The sequence below is a fragment of the Chenopodium album genome, chromosome 14 (genome assembly GCF_948465745.1).
Source record: "Chenopodium album chromosome 14, dcCheAlbu1.1, whole genome shotgun sequence".
In the NCBI taxonomy this organism is placed as follows: Eukaryota; Viridiplantae; Streptophyta; class Magnoliopsida; order Caryophyllales; family Amaranthaceae; genus Chenopodium; species Chenopodium album.
The window spans coordinates 7,748,735-7,773,666 of NC_137847.1; the positions used below are offsets into that span (position 1 = coordinate 7,748,735).

At 44.0% G+C, this 24,932-nt stretch overlaps 1 protein-coding gene across 4 annotated transcripts in view; it reads right to left on the reverse strand.

The window, feature by feature from the left end:
* Positions 1-161: 161 nt before the first annotated feature.
* Positions 162-24,932, reverse strand: part of LOC145579997 (uncharacterized) — a 29,654-nt gene continuing 4,883 nt past the window's right edge. Inside the window, exons 3-13 of one of the 4 annotated variants that reach the window (XM_081637311.1) lie at positions 18,019-18,320; positions 17,708-17,944; positions 17,291-17,590; positions 17,024-17,201; positions 1,775-2,044; positions 1,368-1,697; positions 1,070-1,261; positions 862-978; positions 679-760; positions 483-584; positions 162-398 (exon numbers count right to left, since the gene is read on the reverse strand). In XM_081637311.1, coding sequence (XP_081493437.1) covers positions 17,528-17,590; positions 17,708-17,944; positions 18,019-18,294 — 576 coding nt within the window. In that variant the 5' untranslated portion in view covers positions 18,295-18,320 and the 3' untranslated portion in view covers positions 162-398; positions 483-584; positions 679-760; ... (4 more) ...; positions 17,024-17,201; positions 17,291-17,527. Of the gene's footprint in view, positions 399-482; positions 761-861; positions 1,262-1,367; positions 1,698-1,774; positions 2,045-17,023; positions 17,202-17,290; positions 17,591-17,707; positions 17,945-18,018; positions 18,321-24,932 lie in introns of those variants that run through there. The other 3 variants (XM_081637312.1, XM_081637309.1, XM_081637313.1) reach the window with 3 other exon arrangements.

Below are 24,932 nucleotides of genomic sequence, written 5' to 3' on the forward strand. Positions count from 1 at the left end.
TGTTACAATTCAACCAACAAAACACGTACTACGAATACTTCCATACATTACAAACACTCTAAATAGTTCCGCACAACTCGAATTATTCATCCATAACCATACAATATAAAAAAATTAATTATACTTTAATTTCCAAAAAACAATTAAACTTGAATTAAAAAGGCATTGATTTATAATTTAGAAATGTAATAACAATAACCAATAGGCTAAATAAAATTAAAGTAGATATATAAAAATGTGTTATATCATTTTATTAAGCTAAATGCGATAATTCATAACATCGATTAATAAGATAACTAGTCTTTCAACAAAAAATTAAGCCTAAAAAACTTAGCCCATTGTTCTCGAATCTCATCCAATTCTACATCGTTGTAGGCTGTAAGTCTTGCCAAATACTCCTGGAAAAAAAAATACGTGTATATATATTATACTTTATAAAAATAAAACATCAACCAAAACTCGTAATATATCTCATCACTAACCTCTTTCAAATTACCCTTGCAATCGCTATAGAAAGATACTATCTCATACATATATCTCATCACATAATAAGCACATTCGGTACCACCTCATTGTTGAGCACACTAATTCAAATGAACATACTACGTACAATTATTTAATATATTAAATAATACTTTCATTACTAATAAAACAAAAAAGCAAAAATTATACACTTACCTCCATTCTTATGTGTAGTAATTGTGGCTTACTCGTTTTGAAAACATTTCCTTTAAGGTGTGACCTATATACATTGTAAGGTCTAAAAAAAATCATAAAAAACATTATTAGATTAAACGAATGAAAAATAAATTTTAATCACATGCATATGAATACGTAGTACTAGGAATGTTGTGTACTAACATCTTCATTACTTTGGACAACTCTGAGTTTCGAGCGTTCGAAGGTGATTGAATAACAGAATCAAACTCATACACAAGACTCATACGCAAATCAATCACATAGAGTACCCAATGATTCCTACATTTCAATAAACTTGTTTGTATTATTCACATAATTAAAATAATAAAATTATGAAAAAGTAAAGATTTCAAGGATCAGTAGTACATACGCTTCCATATATGGAGCCAAAATGAATTTGCATTGTGCATCCTTTTTCCTTAATTCTATAACAAAAGCATTTTTCAAATACATTTGGACTTCAAGGAAACCTTTCTTAATTTCAGCTGCAGAAATTTTTTAGGGGCACAAGAATTTGATTTTAGTCTTCTGAAATAATGAGATACGCTCTTCAATTAAGTACCTGCATTTTACAGAAAAAATAAATAATTAGTATAATAAATGGATCTAATAAAATATATTTCATAGTAAAACAAATTCAAATAACTTAAATGAATGTTAGTATTTACAATATGTAGACATGGATTAATGAAATATTAGCCCATGCTCCTCGTAGTAATTCAGAGACATCATCACTAGTAACATAAATTTGTGTCTTCCTTTTGATAAAACAATGGAGCCTTCAATGGAGTTGTCGTAGTATCATAATCTCCACTTCCTGAAGTCATGCAATAATACAACATAGAACACTGTTCACCAAGACTCTCAACAATATTTTTCGGAATAGTTATGCCTTTGCCTTTAATAGTTGAATGCTATGAGTTGATAGGTCCGCAACTATCAACTTTCTCTTTGGTTTACACCAATTCATTATCCGTTTTTTTTGCCAAAGTCATAACCTTCAAACAAAAGATAAATATTAATATAATTCAGTTACAAATATTTTAGATCATTACATAGCATATCAATGAATTACCTCATCAGCAAAGAAGACTAAATCTGCCGGCCACCCCAAAAAATAACCTTTCGCCTCACCCAACTTGGTGATACCGTCATCAGTCTCTTCTAGGAGATTTAGGTGAGAATAATCACTGTAAACATGGTCAACACTAACTTTATAGATGTCACGGTTCATTTTCTTGCTATGAATCACTCCACTAGGACAAGGTTCTGTCGCTCCATCGGCCACAATCACTGAGTTCCCACTGAACTCATCAACTAAAGCAAGACGACATTCAGTTGGGACCTACATAATTGATCATGTCATAAGAAACATGAAAGCATAATCTACAGTTAACAACTAATAAGTATGAGAAATAAAAGCAGGTAAGATTCTTTGTACAAAAACTGATTTTTTGTTAAATTGACCTCTGGCAAATGGGTTTTGGGAGGAACATATGGGTCTGGCAGGGGGGAAGAGGGCAGGGGTACTTAATGGACAACCTCCGCAAAATTCACAGTATGATGTATTTGCAGCATATATATATATATATATATATATCACAAAGCAAGAGGAACGAATGAAGAAAATCAACGCATTTTCAAGGATATCAATATTTCACATATACTTCCCCTATATAAAATCAAAACCCATGTGTTTATATGTTGGTATGTGAATACAAAGATATGCCAGCCAAAACTCACACTCAAACAACCCATATCAATTAGTGAAAGTACCTCCAATTTAAACTTTGAAATCAAAGTAACACAATACAATCTCCTATTGTCACAAACCAGATATGTAACAGGCTAATTTACATCTACATTGATAGACAAAAAGAGATTATTAATTGTCACTCATATGATCAGAATTTGTGATCATCTAGAGAGCACGTCTAACATACACCTGGCTAATATCATGCCAAACTTAAAATAAATTATTTTGGGAAAACAAAAAAATTTAGGTCTATTTTAGACAGAACAGTTGCTACAACAGTTACCACCAGTACACCACAACTTGCAACAGACTGCAACTTACAGGTTTGAACTTTAAACTAAGGAAAAAAAGAATCTAAGCTGGCTAATATCATGCCAAAATTAAAATTCCCTCAGCATGAAATGGCAAACCAACATAACATGGAAAAATACAGAGTATAAATATTTCATGGAAAAAAAACCCATTTCCCAGCTTATTCTACAGCATTAAAGTGAGGATTCTCTTTAGTTACACTATCCTTTAGGCTTTAAATAAAAAAGTATGAACAAAACAACACCAAAATCATACTTGCACAGCATTCACATACATAATTATGTACAATATAAAGCTAATATGATCTAAAATGAACAAAACAACACCAGAGGATGTGCTTGAGGTCAGACAGAAGAGAAAAGGGGATACTACAGGGGTGGAGGTCCTACTTAAGTGGAAAGAGCTCCCTAATTTTGAAGCAACTTGGGAAGAACATGTAATGGAACGAGTCAACGAGGTCAATGGCTCCAAGGAACCAAGTCAGCCACCCCTTTTGGTGTATAGCAGGCGCAAAAAACAGAGACAGCAAGGGTCAATTGTGAAAAGCAACAATGAGCAACAGGACAAGGTTAATTAAACAGAAGTGTGGGAAAGTTAGAAGATGCCTTTAATCATAGATGTTTCGGGGGTTTTTGTCCCTTGGGAGAGTTACAACACTGAGACTGGATTCAGCAAAGGACGCCTGTACCTGCAAAGCAAACGGACCGCCGGATGGTCGGTGGTCCGCCTCCGAAGATTAAGTTAGAAAGCGTTCGGTAATAAAACGTGCGGAAGAAAAGTTATCTGCTCGGATTCCAAGCTCAGGTAAAATGCTGTCTATTCTTGAAAATGACAACTCTGTAGTAAGTGACGTATTATCTAGTATTGTGTGTTCTCTCTATTCTGTCTCGTCATAAATGTAAGAATGTCCCTATTTATAGGGTCCATTTGGAAAGTGTGCCCTCCCTAGGATCTGGTGACCTAGGAATTAGGTCACGCCGCAAAACGGCGCCTCGGGATTTGGGCCCTTGAAGGCCGCCATTCCAGAGGCAATGCCTGAGTGACACGTGTCACTGAGCCCAAAAGGCCTTTGGGCATCTTTTTGGGTGACACGCGTCGCCGTCTGAATCTGGACCATCAGTCTGCTTAGGACAGGAGAATGTCCGCCCTCCACGTGTCATCATCTCATAGATCCAAATGACACCTTTACTGAGGACACGTGGCGCTTTCTGATTGGTCCACCTGGCCGGGTAAAATACCCAAATCATTTGCCCCTCACAGGGGTCACGTGCATTGCACGTGACGCCTGTGACAGATGTCATCACATGACTGGGGGGAATTTCAAATTACATTTTGGGGGGAAAAATTAGGGTTTCCCCTTTCTATAAATAGGAAGGTTTGACTTCATTTTTGTTTTCACACCTTTGCGAATCTTGGAGAATCTCTGGACTTTTGGCTCTCAAAGACTCTTAAAGACCCTGACTTTTGTCAAGCATCCGACACTCGGCCTTTCCTACCGACTGCTTCAGCCAACCAGGCGTCTCAAATACCTTCTTCTAAGGTAACCGCATGCTCTTTTCTTTTATTTTTTCTTGTGTTTTTCGTTTATTCAAATGGATTCCCAAACGTACACGGCACGACCTAGGTTAGCGATCAGCCGGTCACCAGGGACGACTGAATCTAGAACTAGGAGTGTCGAATGCTCGTTCGAGAACTTTCCTTTAAGTACATCTCCAAATCCGACAGTATCTGTGCATCTGCAGGACACGATGGCTCGAACAAAGCAGACAACAAGGAGATATAGGCCAGATGGTTCCTTTTACCATTCGGACAGTGAGACTCCAAATTCAGACGGCTCCATTAGGGTGCCAGCTAGTGAGATTTCTGAGCACCCCCCAAACCCCTCTTCTGACCTTCCCCAAACTCCAACTTACTACTCTCCGTCTTCTTCAAGCGGCACCCCCAGTGATTCTATACTACGGGAAGCCGACAGTCAGTACCAGGCCGAGCCTTCAGAACAGACAGGCGTCGGAGGAGAGTCTAGGGGAGGACCTTGCTGGCCCTAGCCGGCAGTCCCCTAGCTCTGGGGAAAGTTCTGATGACGATTCGGCCTCGTCATCTTCTAATAGCGCCTTTGTCAAGTCAGAGGAGGTCCGAGCAAAAATAGATACTGCAAGGGAGTCCTTGTCAGTAGAAAAAGGAGAAGGCTGGGCGGAGCCGACAACTTACTACTCTCCGTCTTCTTCAAGCGGCACCCCCAGTGATTCTATACTACGGGAAGCCGACAGTCAGTACCAGGCCGAGCCTTCAGAACAGACAGGCGTCGGAGGAGAGTCTAGGGGAGGACCTTGCTGGCCCTAGCCGGCAGTCCCCTAGCTCTGGGGAAAGTTCTGATGACGATTCGGCCTCGTCATCTTCTAATAGCGCCTTTGTCAAGTCAGAGGAGGTCCGAGCAAAAATAGATACTGCAAGGGAGTCCTTGTCAGTAGAAAAAGGAGAAGGCTGGGCGGAGCCGAGTGCTTCCAGGCGCTTGGAGCGCGCCCCCTACTATCACCATGTTCCGCAAAGCAAGCGGACCTCCATGACATCCGGTCTTGCCAATTTCAGGCGCAAGACTGTAATGGGGCATGGCTTTTCCTTGTCCGTCCCCAACAAGGAGGATACTATAACCTGGCCCTCCCTGGCCAGTTATATGGACAAAGCCTTCGGCTGCTACGAGGCGGTCCTTCAGGCTGGTTTACGCTTCCCTCTACATCCAGCCGTGGAGAGGATACTGGACGGATACCAACTGGGTATCTGGCAACTTGTCCCGAACTCATGGATAAATATCATCAGGTACGTTGCCGCATGTGAAATGTTGGAGGTGGATCCCAGCTTTGAGGCATTCGCCCACATGCACTATCTCAGCCGAGCACCTGCCAAGGGCGGCGAAGGCTGGTACACCTTGTCCACCTGCAAGGGGTACATGATGGCAGTCGGCAAAGAGAACAAATGGAAGGACTGGAGAACAAAGTTCTACATTGTCCATTCCTCTGAAAGCCGACTGAACCAAAACTACAATCGGTGGAACAAGGATCCGCCCCTCCTGGATGGCAAGAGTGCCTTGCCCCTTCTCCTTAGGCGGGCCTAGGAGGAAATTTTTGACCGGGGTCTGTTTAAAGTGTCCGTTCGGACAAACGAGCATGGGGAGAAAATAGTCGTCCCCCAGAGCTACATTCCCCTTTACAAGTGGCTAGAAGATGGGGTGTTCTTGGCCGCTTGTGGTCTAAGCTCTGAGATGCCGAGAGGTAGTCGGCCGTCAGTCTTTAAGTAAACTTAAAATTGTTTTCAGTGTATGCTTATAAAGCCTAACTCCCTCTTTTTGGTGCAGACATCGGCAACGAAGAAGCCGGTTGCTGTCTCTGCAGCTAAGTACCGCACCAACGTCCTCAACAGGGCGAGTGATGAGCAAAAGGCAGCCGGTACCCCCAAGGTATTAGTTTTATGATACTTGGTATATTTTTTCAATAGAGGCTACATTTTGCCCGCCTGCTTTTCTGACGCCTTTCCTTTTACTCATGCAGAGCGTTTCCACCAGGCCTTCTCCCTCTAAGCAATCCCAACCCAAAATTCAAAAAACAGGGGCGGGTGATGTGAGTGCATCCGGCAAGAACCGGAAGCACATCGCTCACAGGCCCAAGAAAGGGGACGGCTCTACTCTCGAAGCTGACAGGGAGCTCAGCAAACCGGATGCCACTCAGGCATCAAAGGGTGGATTTAAGCAACCCAGCACTGCTGTCGGCTCAGCAGGAGAGAAGAGGCGTCATGGGAAGGAGAAAGAGGAGGAGGCTCAGCCGGACGGTATGAGCCGCATCTTTATTGAATTTCGATACTTAATATTGTTTCTTGGAATTTGACTAACTTATAATTTTGCAGTCCCCCCACAAAGGCCAACCGTCGTCCAGATGGCCAAGGAGATGCTAGTTGCTTGATCCTGAGGACAAGGCGTCCGTAAGAGGAGTCGGCACCCTTAACTTGGATGCCATCTTGGGGAACCCCTGCGAGGTAAAAGAGTTAGCTAAATTTTCCTTAACATTTAACACATATCCGACTGGTTTTGACCATTCGGTCTTTTCTTATTTCCAGGCCATGCTGCGCGTCCAAGGGCTCAGACGGCCAATCCAGGAAAAATCAAAAGAGGTAACAACCGCTAAAGCTCGAGCCGAGTCCGCCTTAGACCGAGCTCAATTTGAAATTGCTCAGAATGAGCTTCTGACCCTTGATATGATGTATTCCCAGGCGGACGCCAACCTGCACCTGAAGAAGGACCTAGATTCGGCCCGCTCCAAAGTCAATGATCTTAAGGCCGAAGTTAAAGGCCTTAAGGAAAAGCTTGAGCCTCTTCAAGAGGCCAAGAAAGAGGCCGAGAGGGCCAAGGAGCGGGTTGGCCGCCGCCTGGAGGGGCGCCTGGCGAACCAGGAGCAGCAGCTGAAGAATAAGTTCCAGTCCCGGGCCGAGGAAGAGAAACAAGCCCTTGTCAAACAAATGATGGAAGACTACGAATCCATCATGCGGGCGACATGGGAGGCGGTACAGCCGGGTGATGATTTTGGCATCTGGAAATCTAAGTTTGATCAGGCAAACGAGGATTACAATGCTGAACTCCTTCGCCAGGCTGAAGAGGATGAAGAGGAGGATGCTGATGGTGAAGAGGCCGACTCCTCTTCAAGCTCCTTCGGGGATGAAGACGGGGAAGAGGAGAATGATGAAAATGAAGGGCAGCCGGCAACTGATAATGCGGCTGCCAATGTTGATAATCCCTCTGCCCCTTAAAGCTTTTTGGTAGTTATTTCTGCGGCCGAATGGCCATTCATTTCATCTTCCGGCCTGCGTGCCGAGTATCCATGTATCTTTACTGACCGAGGGGTCGGGTGATTTGACAATTCCTCTGGCTTTGCCAGCTAACAATCTTACCCAATCGTCTGATGGCGATTGGGCCTTTTTAATTTAAAATCATTCGGCCATTTGGCTGAAGTTATTCATATTGTTGTTCTTTAAATTTTTTCGTTGCATGTTTTTTGGCTAAGTATTATAACCTGTATAGCATGCGAATGTTCTTGCCCCTAGACGGATGTCGAGTGGTTTCGGTTGAGTGGATTGATTGACTTAGAAATTATTGATACTTAGAAGAGTATACATGGTTTCTAAGTCAATCAATCACTATGGTGATTGCCCCAAACCACGCGACAGACAGCCATCAGGAGCGAATGAATAATTATTTTCATTCAGCCATTGGCTCAAGCGAAATACAATATTTTTGACTTAGCAAATTTTACTAAAAAGAAATCCCTCGCCTGTTTTGTTCCAAGAACTAAAAGCAGGCGCATTCGGCCTTAGGCCTCGACGAGATAAGGTGCTAAGTTTTAACTTAGTCTTAATTTTACTTTTAGAATAATCCGCATGTCTTGCCCCAAGAGCAAAGAACAGGCGCATTCAACCCACAAGTCTCTTTTTTAATCTGCTAAGTATTTTAGCTCGTTTTCTTGGTAAGTAATAGTCTGCCTGTCCTGCGTTTGGGAAAAAACAGGCGTATCTGGCCAAGGGCCTCATTAGTTGTCTTGTAAATCAGTAAAGTTTTCCACCTGTCTTGCACTAGAGCAAAAACAGGCGCATCTGGCGTAATGCCTCAATAGCCTCTACTTATGAAACAGCGACCCTTTTCCGACTGTGCTAGAATAGTTAGAAAATTATGGCCTTTAAGATTTCCCTTTCGATTAAACCAAACGACTGCGAATGCTGCCTTAGCATTCGGTAGGGCCGCTTGGTGTATTTGTAGAGCAATGTGCCACCCAAATGGGAGATGTTTCTCCTCGACAAATTCGCCCGAATGGAAGTCGTCGGTTATCTAACTCATGTTGGAGCAGACGGTGATACTCATGTTGGAGCAGCCTGTGACCATTCGGCCTCTGTGTTTTTCCTAATATCCGGCCATTGGCCTCAAAATGATTTTATCTGGCCTTAGGCCTTTTAAAAATTTAAGCAAATATTTGTTTAAGTGTTGGCGTAAATTTAAAGAGTTTCGTAGAAACGACTGCTTTAAAGCAGTCGACTTCTTCAGAGGGATTGGGACGTCTGTTGTTGGGACAGACGTTATCCAAATGCATTGGCCGTCTGTATTTTTTACAGGCGCCACTAATAATAAGAAAAGACAAGCTGGAAATGAAGGCATATTCTCATTAAACAAATTTTTAAATGACAAAATTTGAGGTATTTACATTCGTACTTAGAAGTAGTACTTTTTCAAGTTGTCTACATTCCAAGTCCTAGGCAACTTCCTGTCGTCTGGTTCTTCCAGGCGGTAGGTGTCGTCTCTTACTTCCTCATATATTCGGTAAGGGCCTTCCCAATTTGGGTTAACTTTCCCTGCTCATTCGCCCTACCGACTACCTCCATTTTTCGTAGCACAAAGTCCCCCACTTTGAGAGGACGCTTGTGTACTCTCTTGTTGTAAGCCCGTGTCATTCTTAGACGGTAAATCTCATGGCACAAGGCGGCATTGCCCCTGCGCTCTGGAAGTGAGTCCAATGCCAGGCGCATGGCCTCCCAGTTAGCTTCTTCGTCATATAACATGACTCGAAGAGTCGGCTCATAGTGTTCGATGGGCAGGACAGCTTCTGCACCATACACCATGAGGAACGGGGTTTCTCCAGTCGCCCCTTTAGCAGTCGTTCTGATGGACCAGAGGACGTGTGGTAATTCATCCGCCCAAAGACCACCAGTCCGTTCAATTTTCTTTTTAATCCCGTCTGAGATTAACTTGTTGAAGGCTTCAACCTGGCCGTTTTCTTGGAACCGGTCGACTGATGCAAAGAGGCTTAAGACCCCTTGTTCTCCCAGCCAAGTCTTGAGTTGAGGCGTCTCAAATTGAGGACCATTGTCAAAAACCATAAACATGGACACCCCGAAGCGAGTGATAATAATCCTCCAGATGAAGGAAATAACGTCTTTAGTCTTAATGTTTTTGACCGCCTCCGCCTCTACCCACTTGGTAAAGTAATCCACAGCTACCAATATGTAGCGCTTGCCGCTTGGGGCCGCGGTGTAAGGCCCAAGTATGTCCACGCCCCATTTGGCAAAGGGAATTGGGTTGTGGATGGCCGTCAGGTCTGTGGCCGGACGATGGATGAGCTTGCCAAACTTTTGACACTTGTCACATTTTTTGACCATTTCCATAGCGTCCGACTCCAGAGTTGGCCAGAAGTATAGCCGCCTAGCCTTGGCAGCTAAAGACCTGCCGCCTATATGGGAGGCGCAGAAACCCGCATGCAAATCTTCGAGAACCTCTCTCCCATTTTCCGGGGTAACACACTTCAATAGGGGTTTCAAGAAACCAGCTTTGAAGAGTTCTCCTTGTCTCAGCTCGAAGTTTGCCGCTTTCTTTTTCAGAGCAGCCGCCTCCTGAGGTGAATCAGGGAGCGTGCCGTCTGCAAGATAAGCCCGGATGCTGTCTATCCAGGTAGAGCTTCGGTCGAGAATTTCAATGGGGTCTTCATTAGATATACTCCTCTTTTCCATGACCTCCCAGAAGACCGACCGAGGCGTTTCACAAGAGGCGGATGATGCTAGTTTTGACAGAGCATCCGCCTGATTATTTGAAGACCTGGGCACTTGAGTTAGATGGAATTCTTCAAGTGTCCCAACTTCACTCTTGACTGCCTGCAAATATTTTATCATGGCCGGATGAGTGGCCTCGTACGTTCCATTAACCTGGAGTACGACCAGTTGAGAATCAGAGCAGACGGCTATCTTCTTTGCCCCTACCGCCTTTCAGTACCGAATGTCGGCCAGCAGGGCCTCATACTCGGCCTCATTGTTAGTGACCTGGAACTTGAACCGTAGTGCGTATTCGTACTTATCTCCCTCAGGAGATTGACAGATAATCCCTGCACCACAGCCGTTCACAGTGGAGCTCCCATCCACACACTTTCCAAACCTGGTCTGTATTGTCCGGTACAACCAGCCTTGTCATTTCGACAATAAAGTCAGCGAATGCTTGCCCCTTTATTGCCTTCCTTGGTTCGTAAGTGATTTCTAATTCTTGCATTTCAATAGCCCATTTAAACATTCGTCTAGAAGACTCCAGGGTTGTGAGTGGCCGTTTGATCGGTTGGTCAGTATAGACTTCTACCGCATGCGCCAAGAAGTAGGGTTTTAGCTTCTTGATGGCCATGTAAAGGGCAAGGCCGAATTTCTCAACCATGGGGTACCGAAGCTCCGCGTTTCTCAGAACATGGCTAATGAAATACACCGGGAGCTGGATGCCGTCTCTTTCAGCTAAGAGAACGGCACTGAGGGCATGATCAGAGACGGCTAAGTACATGAAGAGCTTCTCTTTAGGCAAAGGACTGACAAGCCTTGGCAAAGAGTGCAAATGAGTTTTCAGCTTTTGAAAGGCCGCCTCTGCATCATCCCCCCATTCAAAGTTGGTCTTCTTTTTTATTGCCTGGAAGAAGTAGAGACACTTGTCGCCTGACCGACTGAGGAATCTCCCCAAGGCCGCCAGACAACCTGTTAGTTTTTTCACTTCCTTCACAGTACGGGGCGACTGCATGTCGATTACCGCCTGTATTCTCTCAGGGTTGGCCTCTATTCCCCTTTGGTCAATCAAAAATCCAAGAAACTTCCCAGACTCAACACCAAAGACACACTTTTTTGGGTTTAGCATGACCTTGTGCCGCCTGAGTGTGGCGAATGTTTCTCGGAGATCAGCAAGATGATCCGCCTGTTGTTTGGATTTGACTATCATGTCATCAATGTACGCCTCTACATTCCGTCCGATTTAATTAATGAAAACCGTATTAATCATTCGTTGGAAAGTAGCAGACGCATTCTTCAAACCAAACGGCATCACCGTATAACAGAACAACCCCTGATCAGTGACGAATGTCGTCTTTTCTTGATCTTTTTTCCACAGGGGAATCTGATGGAAACCTGAATAGGCGTCCATAAAACTCATCAAGACATGGCTGTTGAGTCGACCAGACTGTCGATCTTAGGCAATGGATAACTATCCTTTGGACATGCCTTGTTGAGGTCTGTGTAGTCAACACACATCCGCCAAGTTCCATTCGGCTTTTTTACTAACACAACGTTAGCTACCCACTCAGGGAAATTGCACGGCCGAATCAACTTGGCATCAAGCAGCTTTTTTACTTCGGCGGCTGCCGCCTGACTTCTTTCCTTGCCGTGGTTTCTTTTCTTTTGCCGGATGGGCTTCTTTTTAGGATCCACGGCGAGTTTGTGGACAGCGAGATCCGGGCTGATGCCTGGCATCTCCTCCACTTCAAAGGCAAAGATGTCTTTGAATTCTCTAAGTAGCTGGTGAAGGCTTTCACCCAGCTTTGCAAATGCAACCGTCCCCACCTTAACCGTCCGTTCTGGACGGTTGTCGTCCAGAGGGATATCGATGTGTTCACCAGCAGGCGGGACGGAGATCATCCGACCGTTCCCCGGTCAGTGATTGCTATTGTTTTTCTTTTTTGACCACCACCAGCTGATCAGTCTTTCTTTTCTTTCCGGATGGTGGGGCCGACTGTTCTTCCTCGACATCGTCGAGGTCGATTGTTTGCTTGCCCGACCGGATGCTACGGCCGCGGGCTTGACATCCGAGAGGTAACACTCTTGAGCCGTCTTTTGGTCCCCATTAAGGGAACCGACTGTTCCATCATCCTTCTCATACTTAAGTAGCATGAGTGTAGGGATGATGAAGGCCTTACACTCATTAAGAGTGGGACGGCCAAAGATGAGGTTGTAAGCTGTGAGCTCCTCAACCACTAGGAAACGGATGGTCATGTGCCGACCGTCTCCCCTGCTTCCCAGGCGGACAGGTAAGTCAATGCGTCCGACTGGGTGCACAAGTCCTCCCCCAAACCCAACAAGGGTGTGGGAGACCTCCATCATGCTATCCGGTTTGTACTTGAGATTGGATAAGCATTTGAGACTGATGAGGTCAGAGGAGCTTCCTGTATCAATCAGAATTCGACCAACCAGTTGGTTGGCGACCTTGCATTCAATGACAACAGGGTCATCATGCGGCCGTCGGACTTTGCCTCTGTCCTGCTCGGTGATGACAACTTTAGGGAAGGCGAATGTGCCTGCCACATCCCCTTCCTCAACAGAGTTGACCATCTTCCTCAGATGGTCCTTGGTGCCCCGAATGGTCGGGCCACCACCGGCAAAGCCGCCTGCTATGGTGTATACCGGCTCTTCATCAGTTTCGGCACTCACAGCAGGCTGGGGAGTCTTTTTCTTGGACTGCCCTTGATTTGCCTTTGAAGTCACTTTGGACTTCAGCTGTCCTTTGTCGGCCAGACGGTCGAGCTCCCGCTTCAGACTAAAGCAGTCGTTCGTGTCATGGTCAACATCCTCATGGAAATGGCAATGCTTGTTCTTGTTCCAATTTTCAGCGGAACCTTTCATAGGAGTCGGCTTCTCAAGAGTCAGCCGATCCTTAATTTCCAAGAGGATGGAGTAGCAGTCCTTGTGGAATTCGTACCTTGGGACGTACGGTTTCCACTCTTTTTTCTTCTTCTGGGCCGGTTGTTCAGAGTTATCAATGGCCCAGACTTGCTTTTTCTTTTTGCTTTCTTCTTGCTTTGGAGCCGGCTGAGTAGGCCGACTCTCTTTCTGCTGGTCGGACTTCTTATGGTCCGACTGCTTATTGGAGGAGCAGAGTTTAGTCGCCTGTATATAGGCTTCCGCCTCTCGCAAGGCTCCTTGCAGAGTAAAGATTTGTTTGCGGACGAGTTCGTACTTAAAAGTAGACTCGTCCTTCAGACCCTTAAAGAAGTCTGTGAAAGCGACCTCATCAGACAGCCCATGAATCTGGATTCGGACCAGATTGAACCGCCTGACATAGGAACGCAAGCCTTCTCTATCTCCCTGTTGTACATTGCCCAAGTCAAGACTTGTCTTTTTACGGGGATGTTCATAGAGAAGTTTGAAGCAAACAAGAACGCAAGCGTCTTGAAGCTATTTATGCAACCAGTCGGCAGATTGCCAAACCACTGCTGAGCTATGCCCTTCAGGAAAGCACCGACACCATGCGGCATCATCCCTTTAGATACATGAGGTGAGTGTATGCTAGCAGGTGGTCTTCTGGGTTGGAGGTCCCGTCATAGGCTCCAACCAGAACATTTTTAACTTTAGCCGGCTGTACGGCTTCAGTTATTTCCCTGGAGAAAGCAGAGGGTCGATCTCCAAGGTGTTGCAGCCTAAGCTGCCAGTCCATCTATCAGCCGTATGCCGCCTGTCCTCCAAGGAGGGCATGTTGCATGTAAGGTAAAACTGGCGCCTGGTACAATGGTTGTGCCATGTACTGGGCCGACTTGATCATATGAGGACCAGACTGAACCCGTGGGCTTCTTGCTGGAGTCTCATGTACAGACTGGGAACACCCCACAGAGGTATTCCGAAAGCTATCATGATAAGTCAACGTTGAAGCCGACTCTGATAGCTGGGTCTTCTTCTGCTCAATGTATTGCCGAGCGTCAGAGAATGTTTTCTTTCTTCCATCCGGTTGTATGTGCCGGATGGCTTTTCTTGTGCCCGTTTCTGGGAAACGGAGCCGGGTAAGGTCAAATTGGGGCCGGGACTTCTCCGTAGGGGCAGGATGAGGAGTCGGCTGACGATCCCTGACCGACTTCTGTTTGCCAGCTTGGGCTGGCTTCTTGGCCGACTGCTCCTTTATAGGAGTAGGCGACTTCTTTGAGGAGAATTGTTTGATTTCACCCCTGAGGCTGCTCAAGAGTGTCATTAGTTCATCTCGAGTGACAAGAGTTGATCCTGCCGCCTGGGAAGGATCAACCGGCCGCCCCGAGGGCTTCTTTGGCTGACGAGCAGTTTTGCTTGGCCCTTCCTGGTCATGGTGACGCTCCCGCCTCTCCTTACTGCGGATGCGTTTAGAGATGAGGGATCCATTTGGATCCACATAGGTTTCGACGTCAGCGTCGTCACCTGAGTCATGGTCCGTTTGGACCACTATGTTTTCTGGAGGCCGATTGGCCTCTGGGTTCGGTACAGGTACTTGTGAAGCCATTTTAGAGGTACTCTCCCCACAGACGGCGCCAAATGTTTCGGGGGTTTTTGTCCCTTGGGAGAGTTACAACACTGAGACTGGATTCAGCAAAGGACGCCTGTACCTGCAAAGCAAACGGACCGCCGGATGGTCGGTGGTCCGCCTCCGAAGATTAAGTTAGAAAGCGTTCGGTAATAAAACGTGCGGAAGTAAAGTTATCTACTCGGATTCCAAGCTCAGGTAAAGTGTTGTCTATTCTTGAAAATGACAACTCTCTAGTAAGTGACGTATTGTCTCGTATTGTGTGTATTCTCTCTATTCTGTCTCGTCATAAATGTAAGAATGTCCCTATTTATAGGGTCCTTTTGGAAAGTGTGCCCTCCCTAGGATCTGGTGACCTAGGAATTAGGTCACGCCGCAAAACGGCGCCTCAGGATTTGGGCCCTTGAAGGCCGCCATTCCAGAGGCAATGCCTAAGTGACACGTGTCACTGAGCCCAAAAGGCCTTCGGGCATCTTTTTGGGTGACACGCGTCGCCGTGTGAATGGTCCATGCTGGATCATCAGTCTGCTTGAGAATGTCCGCCCTCCACGTGTCATCATCTCATAGGTCCAAATGGCACCTTTACTGAGGACACGTGGCGCTTTCTGATTGGTCCACCTGGCCGGGTAAAATACCCAAATCAATAGATGTTGTGGGTTTCCATTTTAGTTAATCATTGTCACATGTATTATCTAAGTCTTGAGTATAAGTAGTGTAATTTAGCTCTTGGTGAGATTATCCAGAAATTAGAGAAAACACATGAGAGACTTGTAGCCTAAAGCTACTGTGAGATTCATAACCTCAAGTTATGCTTATCCTTTTTGTAATTCAACCATCAGTAAATTAAATACTCAAGCTTCCAGCCTTAATTTTCTTATTTACAATTAAATTACAATTCCAGTAAATTAATCCATTACAAACTCGGTTCCCTCATTTCCACCTCCAACAGCAAATTCCAGCAACAAAAGGTATGTCAGCATGTAAACCTATCTCCAAAATATATCAATCAACCATAGGATTAGTCTTAAAGATATGTCAGCATGTAAACCTATCTCCAAAATATATCAATCACACAGATACGCTACAACATGTGCCATTTCATCCAAGATCATCAAGTGCACACAAGAGGTCACTAAGATGACTTAAATGGCAATATAATGACCTTAGAAAAAAAGCCACAAGGAGCACATCTGTATCAGATTTGGCTAAATAGCATCATTCCAGCAAGAACCCGAAGAAGGGCACATATATTAAAGCGTTGGCACATATGATGGCAAAAGGTGTCATACTAAAGGTCAGCATATAAATGTACATTGAGAATGAGTGAAATCATAAATCATTTTGCTGTTTTAACACATGTCAAGTTAAATTCTCACAGATATGAATGAAAAAGCTTAGATACAAAATTAAGAAGCTTAGATACAATCCATTGTATGAACAACAAAAGGTCAATACTAACTTTTATCTTCAATAAATACATCATATAGCAAGAAAAAGAATACCACTCCAACATCAAATTCTACAAACAATACCAACCAACTCCACAAACCGAAAATTAAGAAGACTAAACAACGCTGAACAAACTATCCATCTTAACTCAGTTCTGAATTCAGTTCTGAAAGTCAGCTCTGAATTGCGTTCTGATTTTCAGTTCTGAATTCAATTCTAATTTTCATTTCTGAATTCAGGTCTGATTTTCAGCTCTGAATTCAGGTCTAATTTTCAGCTCTGAATTCAGGTCTGATTTTCAGTTCTAGAAGTCGGCTCTAAATTCAATTCTGATTTTCAGTTTTGAATTCAGTTCTGATATTCGGCTTTGAATTCAGTTATGATTATCAATTCTACATTCAGTTCTTAAATTCGACTTTGAATTCAGTTCTGATTATCAATTCTGCATTCATCTCATGTGATAATAAATAAAAGTTCAATCTCAGTCAAATGAAGGTTTACCTCTAACAAGCGAGGACTTAGCTCCATTGGATTGGTTAAGAAAGATGGGGAAGGTTGAGCATCATTTACTTACAAATCATTAGCAGTAATGTGTGGTATGAAAGCAGAAAGATAAGAATTTACAGTTGCTGCAATGCCTTCCTTTAATTTTTCTTCAAATTCCCGAGTTAAGTTCTCTTTAAATTCATCTAGTTCTTGAAATGAGCAACCACTTTTAGACATGTTTTTACCTTTTACCAGGCCAAATGCTTTTCTATAGCCGACACCAATCCCACATCCACCAAGTCCTTTCACAAATCCACGATGGTCCTTTTTCCCAAATGCCAAAGTAAGGGCATCAACGCCTCGCTCTGATTGTTTACACTCTCCTTCCTCAGATTCCTTTGCTTGTTTTTGCAAGTTCTCTTCCTGTTTGACAAAACATAGAAAAAGTTAATTAGATGACCAGAAATCTGTAATGTCACTAGATTTCGTTGTTTTGATAAACTATGACATACAACTATATTGGCAATTCGAATAGTCTTCGTATCTTTTGGGTCGATGCTCCATGTTCCATCTGGCAACCGCTTTTCATGAGCTAAAACCCACTCAAGAGCTCGACGATCAAAAATAGAACCAGTTGATGTACTGGTCTGGGAAGTGTTTCCAGTAGTTGAAGATTCTTCTAGAGCAGGAAATCTATTTTCAAGTCTCTTTTGCTTATTCCAAATTATCCGAGCTCTTTGAAAACTGTTTCAACCCAAGTGATGGCGACATTTGTTTAGCTTTGCATTTTCCTTCCCTTTTTCACTCTTTTCCTGTTTTTTTTTTTTTTAAAAAAAAGAAAAGAAAAGAAAAGAGAGTTAAACATTATCATATTCTTCACAATCAGTTTTTGTTTGATTAATTAACAGTGCATGTGAATATGTAGTTACCTTGAATTCTGCTGATTTACTATATATTTCGAATCTCTTCCATTTCTCCTTTGTAAAGTAACCTTCATACACTTCCCATGGCTTCATATTTTCTTTAGGAGAAGTGGCCGGGTATGGGTTTTTAAAAGTGATGAATCGTGCCCTTAAATTTGACTTGTGACAGCTGAATCGCGAAGCCACAGCACTATGAAACCTTTTTTGCCTTTCTCCACTTGGATCCTCAATGTGGAACATTCGCTGTGGATTAAAAAAAAAAGTTAACTAATATTTTGAATAGCAACATGAAAAACTAGTAAGTGAATAGTTTATACCTTTGTCTCCTCCCATATATTTTCCCGATCCACTTTATCTATTTTTGCATACTCATTCACAGTGATGTCTAATCTCTTAGCACATGCACCAATTTGTTTTCCATAAGCGAGTTCCCATTCACCAGTAGGCAAGTCAAAATCATTAAATTCAAGCACCATAGGCTTACTTGATTGTATTGCCTTTGATGGCCCCCTACTCCTCTTCTTAGATGATGTGGCTTGCAAAGCAACATCTTGGCTTGAGGAAGTTTGCTCTTGACTTTGTTGAATGGCCATATTTATGCTCCTTGATCTAGAAGTGCCTACATAAAACAAAAGACAAAAACTGATAGAATTAAATATCACATGAACAGAGCTATATTTTTACAGATTATAAAAGGTTTCTATCTACAAGTAACAAAGCAAGCAAATATAAATAATAAAAGCAACCTGCAGAGACATTATTTTTCAATTCTTGAAGTTATAATACCAATAAAAACAGTCAAGCTTGTGCTGCATATATAAGAACTATGTAAAATTCCATTTAATCTGTCAAAGCTCAAAGGACTAAAATCCAAGTGAAACTGGAGATTTTATAGTCATCTAACATTATTGTCTAGCATTATAGTTACAAATTAATCGAAGAATTAAAAAGAACTATAGATTGATAAAAAATGAAGCCTAGGTATCAACATATTCTCCCTCCTCATGGGCATACTCTTCATAAGCGACAATGTCTTCCCCCTCTCTTAGAAGTTGAACCCCAATAGATAGAGGCGGTGTATCATCAAATAGGTCATACTCTTCCTCATCGATAACATTTTCGACACCAAGAATTCTTCTCTTGCCTTGAACAACAACATGCTAGTGATGATCAATGTTATCCCTTATATAGAAAATTTGTTTTGCTTATGAAGCTAAAACAAAGGGCTCCTCCCCATCAACAAATCGACTGGAATCCACTAAAGTAAAACCAAATAGTTCATCTATCTTTTTGCCTCGCCGGTTGTCAGCCCATCTGCATCGAAAAACAGGAACTACAAAATCAACATAATTCAGCTCCCATATCTCTTGAATGACCCCATAATATGACTGTGTTGCATTAATAGGCCTAGCATCCTTAGAGCTTGAGTATTCCGTAGAAGATGCGACAACCATAACACCACTATTTTGATGTACACTCTTATCATCTTGGCGACTAGTGTAGAAACAATACCCATTGATGTCATAGCCTTCATAAGTGTTCACAAACATTTGAGGACCCCGTGAAAGCCATTTGATCGTATCAGATAAATTATTATTCGGTTGCCCCAACTCACACTTCACTTGGTTTTGAAACCATTCAAATAAAGAATGATTATGTTTTTGCATCAAAGCATATGTACCTATTCTTGGATTCATTCTTTTCAAATAATTGAGATGAGTTTCTATATAAGGATGGACTTCTGAAAGGTTTTGAAGAACATAACAATGAGCTTTCTGGATTCTATCTGATGGAGGCTTCACAAATTGACTACCGATCGTACCTTGCCCTTGAAGTCTGCTGCAAGGAATCAGCCCAATACGAAGTCTAGGCCTGCTATACAGTTCACCTATGCTCGAAGGAGAACCAATTTAGCTTCAGCAGCAAAGTGAGGAATGAGCTGGAAGAATGAGTTGGGATTTTCTGTTAGAAGTTTGTTAGCCTTGAGGGCAGTTTTGTAATTCGCTTTCCTAGTTTGATTCCCTAATCAGTTAGTTTGTTATGACTAATTGTATTTAAGTAGTGAGTTGCTTGGATAAGAGGCTATGCAAAATAATATTGAGTGAATGAACCTGGAGAGATTCTCTTCCTCTCGAATGAAGAGCATTTGTATTGCTTGATTGCTTTGATCTTGAATACAAAATATCGGTTACTTACCTAAAATCCTCTGTTTCTTCCCTATTTCAATCCTCTGTATTTAGCTAAGTCCTAGCAAATTTGGTATCAGAGCAGTCACGTTTCTCGCCGGAGAAGACAATGGCTCGCCTGACTCACGCACAGCGCTTGGATTTACTGGAGCAGGAGATCGCCGGCGTTCCTAGTCGTGTGGCTCAGGAAATTACCGACGCTCTGGAAGCTTTTAGAGCAGACTTCTCTGCTCAATTAGGTGCGGGTGGAGATAAGAACAGATCGGAGAACCGCCCTTCTGTGGGTACTGAACCACCGTATGTGTGGGATAACCCCTTCGCTGGATCGCAACCGAGGTTGGGTTACAATGAAGGTGGTCAGGCTAACTGGAAGTTGCGAAAGCTTGACCTACCTCCGTTTGATGGATCGAACCCAGATGGGTGGATTCTTCGAGCCGAGCGGTTTTTTCATTTCTATCGGCTTTCCGCCGACGATCAACTGGAGGCAGCGGTGGTGGCTCTTGACGGCGACGCTCTGCTGTGGTACTAGTGGGAGCATCGGCGACACCCTTTACTCACGTGGGAGGACTTGAAGAAGCTTATCCTTCGCCGTTTTCGCACCACCGCCACTGGCACTCTCCACGAGCAATGGCTCGCCCACCAGCAAACCGGCACGGTGGCTGATTATAGACGCCGATTTATTGAGCTCTTGGCTCCGATTGAGGGAGTGCCTGAAGAAATCGCAAAGGGTCAATATATAAATGGGTTAAGGGAGGATATTCGGGTCGAGGTCCGGATCCTAGATCCAGTCACCTTGGATCGGGCGATGGAGCTATCCATGCGAATTGAAGAGAAGTTGAAGCTCAGCCCAAAGCCCAAGCCCACAAACAACCTACCCAGTTGGAGAGCCCCATACCCGACTTATCGATCCAACCCACAAACACATAACCCACACCACCCGAACCCAAACACAAACCCAACCCAAAACACAAACCCAAACCTATCCTCCACTAACCAAAATTCCCAGAATTGACTCACCCATCAATTCACTAAAACCACCGGAGAGATAAGGCGGCTGACGGAGAGGGAAGTTCAGCAGAAGAGAGAGCAAGGCCTGTGTTTCCGTTGTGATGAGAAGTGGCATCTCAACCATCGTTGCCGCCGGCGTGAGCTGAGCGTCCTGCTCACGGTGGGGGACGAAGAAGAGGAGGATGACGGGGGATCTGGAGAGCTGGCTGCGGCGGAAATAGGCCCAATCACACCACCACCACCCGAATTGCAACCCAAAGACCAACCTGGAGTTTCGCTTTGCTCAGTTATGGGTATCACTAGCCCAAAAACCATGCGCATGGAGGGGATGATTAATGGAGGGAAGGTGGTAGTTATGGTGGATCCCGGGGCAACCCATAATTTCATCTCAACGGAGGCGGCGAATCATCTCGATTTACCTATTTCAGAATCTAGGAGCTTCGGGGTTACGCTAGGAACAGGGGCGGCCGTACAAGGAGAGGGTGTATGTGTTGGGGTGCTGTTGGAGTTGCAAGGACTCACAATCATGGAAGATTTTCTTGTTCTTCCCCTTGGAAATTCTGATGTTATTCTGGGAGTTCAGTGGCTGGAAAAATTGGGAACAATTTCGTCGAATTGGAAGACTCAGACGTTGCGTTTCCAAGCTGGTGGCAACTCGGTGGTCCTACGGGGCGATCCTCAGTTGGGACGTTCCTGTATTACGTTGAAAGCAATGGTTAAAACCATTCAGAAAGCTGGTCATGGGTTATTGTTGGAATTCAATTATTTGGAGAACACAGGGGAGGAGGAGATACTACCACCAGCTGCTCTCAGACCCTTACTCACTCAATATCAGGGGGTTTTTCACATGCCTGAGGGGCTCCCACCCAAACGGCAAATAGACCATCCCATCACCTTGAAGAGTGGAGTGAACCCTGTAAGCGTACGACCTTACAGATATCCACAATATCAGAAGGATGAGATCGAAAAATTGGTGAGGGATATGCTCAGTGCAGGTATCATTCAGCCTTCAACTAGTGCATTTTCTAGTCCTGTGCTCTTAGTTAAAAAAAAGGATGGGTCGTGGCGTTTCTGATTACCGGGCTTTGAATAAAGACACTATCCCTGATGAATTTCCCATCCCCGTAATTGATGAACTATTGGATGAATTGTTTGGAGCAACTGTGTTTTCTAAACTGGACCTTAAATCTGGGTACCACCAGATTCGTGTTAGGAGTGAAGATGTTCATAAAACCGCTTTCCGAACCCACGAGGGCCATTATGAGTTTTTGGTGATGCCTTTTGGCCTCACCAACGCTCCTGCTACTTTCCAATCCTTGATGAATGAAGTGTTTAGGCCTTTTCTCCGGAAGTTTGTCTTGGTCTTTTTCGACGACATCTTAGTTTACAGCAGGACTATGGAAGAGCATCAGGGGCATTTGGAGCAAGTCCTGTCCACTTTGGCTTCACATCAACTCTATGCTAATTTAAAGAAATGTGAGATCGGGAAGGCTAGAGTTGCGTACTTAGGCCACATAATTTCAGCGGAGGGAGTGGCGGTTGATGCAACCAAAATCCAAGCAATGCTTGAATGGCCTGTACCCCTTAATCTCAGGGAGTTACGGGGGTTCTTGGGACTTACAGGGTACTATAGGAAATTTGTCCAGAATTATGCTTTGCTTGCTCGTCCCTTGACTCATCAACTCCGTAAAGATTGTTGGGGTTGGACAGAGGAAGCATCCAAGGCATTTGAGTCCTTGAAAGAGGCTATGACTCGTGCTCCTGTCTTGGCTTATGCCAGATTTTACTCAGCCTTTTATTGTAGAGACCGATGCCTCCGGCCATGGATTAGGGGCTGTACTTTTGCAAGGAGCTCATCCTATTGCTTACTTTAGTAAGGTACTGGGAATGCGTGCTAGAATGAAGCCCATTTATGAGAAGGAGCTTATGGCGATTGTGTTTGCCATAGAAAAATGGCGACATTACCTTTTGGGAAGACATTTTGTGGTTCGGACTGATCAACGAAGTTTGAGGTTTCTTTTGGAACAAAGGGAAGTGGGGCACGCTTATCAGAAGTGGGTAAGTAAGCTAATGGGTTATACTTTTGATATACACTACAAACCCGGGCCTTGCAACAAAGTGGCTGATGCATTATCACGCCAACACTCTCCTGAAATTTCTGCCTTAACCACGACTTGTGGTTTGACCTGGGAGTTTGTACATGGGTTCATTAGTAAGGATCAGACCTTGCAAAAGCTGATCACACAGCTGCAGAAGGGAGAGGAGACACCAAAATGGTTCACTTTGGAGAAGGGGGTTCTGAAGTATAAAGGTAGAGTGGTTTTACCTAAGCAATCTGAGCTTATCACTCTTTTCCTCAAGGAGTATCATGACTCCCCTGTTGGTGGTCATGGGGGTGATCTAAAGACATATCAAAGATTGGCGGGGGAGTGGTATTGGGAAGGCATGAGGAAGGATGTAACCGAGTATGTCAAACGGTGTCATGTATGCCAACAGAACAAATCTTCTACTCTCTCTCCTCTGGGGTTGCTTCAGCCCTTGCCAATTCCGGACAAAATTTGGGAGGACATTTCCATGGACTTCATCGAGGGGTTACCTAAGTCCTTGGGGTGGGATTCAATACTCGTGGTGGTTGATAGGCTATCTAAATATGGCCATTTCATTCCCTTAAAACACCCGTTCAGTGCTCAAACCGTGGCTCAAAACTTCTCCAAAGAGATAGTCCGACTTCATGGCATTCCATCTTCTATAGTTTCTGACAGGGATAAAGTATTTTTGAGTATTTTCTGGTCAGAATTGTTCAGACTACAGGGAACACAATTGCGGAGGAGTACTTCATATCACCCGGAGTCTGATGGTCAAACCGAGGTTGTAAATAAGGGTGTGGAGTCATACTTGCGTTGCTTTGTAAATGGGCAGCCAAGAACTTGGGCTACCTCGCTGTCTTGGGCTGAGTATTGCTACAATACGGCCTTTCACTCTGCTACTAAATGTTCTCCATTTAAAGCTGTCTATGGAAGGGATCCACCCCAATTACTGCGTTTTTCACCTGGCACCACCAATGTCTCTTCTTTGGAGGAACAATTGATGGAAAGGGATGCTATCTTGGATGACCTCAAGTTTCACCTCACGAAGGCTCAGGTCTATATGAGGCAGCATGAGAATAAGAGTAGGAGGGATGGCTCATTTGTGATTGGTGACTTGGTATATGTGAAGCTGAGACCTTACCGACAGAATTCCTTAGCCAAAAGGAAAAATGAAAAGCTCTCTCCACGCTACTATGGACCCTATCCTGTGATCCAAAGGATTGGTGAGGTGGCATACAAATTAGAACTCCCTGCTACAGCTCGTATCCATCCAGTTTTTCATATTTCACAGCTCAAAAAGGCCTTGGGGGTGGGGCAGCAGGCTTCTCCATTACCTATTCAGCTTACAACTGACTTGGTGCTTGATACTGAGCCAGAGAGAGTGCTTGGGGTGAGAACCACTCAAGCTGCTACTGAGGTGTTGATTCTTTGGAAGGGGCTGCCTGAGTGGGAAGCTACATGGGAAGATTTTACTGAGCTGGACTGCAGATTTCCTCACTTCCACCTTGAGGACAAGGTGAATCTTTGGGAAGGGGGTATTGCAAGGAATCAGCCCAATACGAAGTCTAGGCCTGCTATACAGTTCACCTATGCTCGAAGGAGAACCAATTTAGCTTCAGCAGCAAAGTGAGGAATGAGCTGGAAGAATGAGTTGGGATTTTCTGTTAGAAGTTTGTTAGCCTTGAGGGCAGTTTTGTAATTCGCTTTCCTAGTTTGATTCCCTAATCAGTTAGTTTGTTATGACTAATTGTATTTAAGTAGTGAGTTGCTTGGATAAGAGGCTATGCAAAATAATATTGAGTGAATGAACCTGGAGAGATTCTCTTCCTCTCGAATGAAGAGCATTTGTATTGCTTGATTGCTTTGATCTTGAATACAAAATATCGGTTACTTACCTAAAATCCTCTGTTTCTTCCCTATTTCAATCCTCTGTATTTAGCTAAGTCCTAG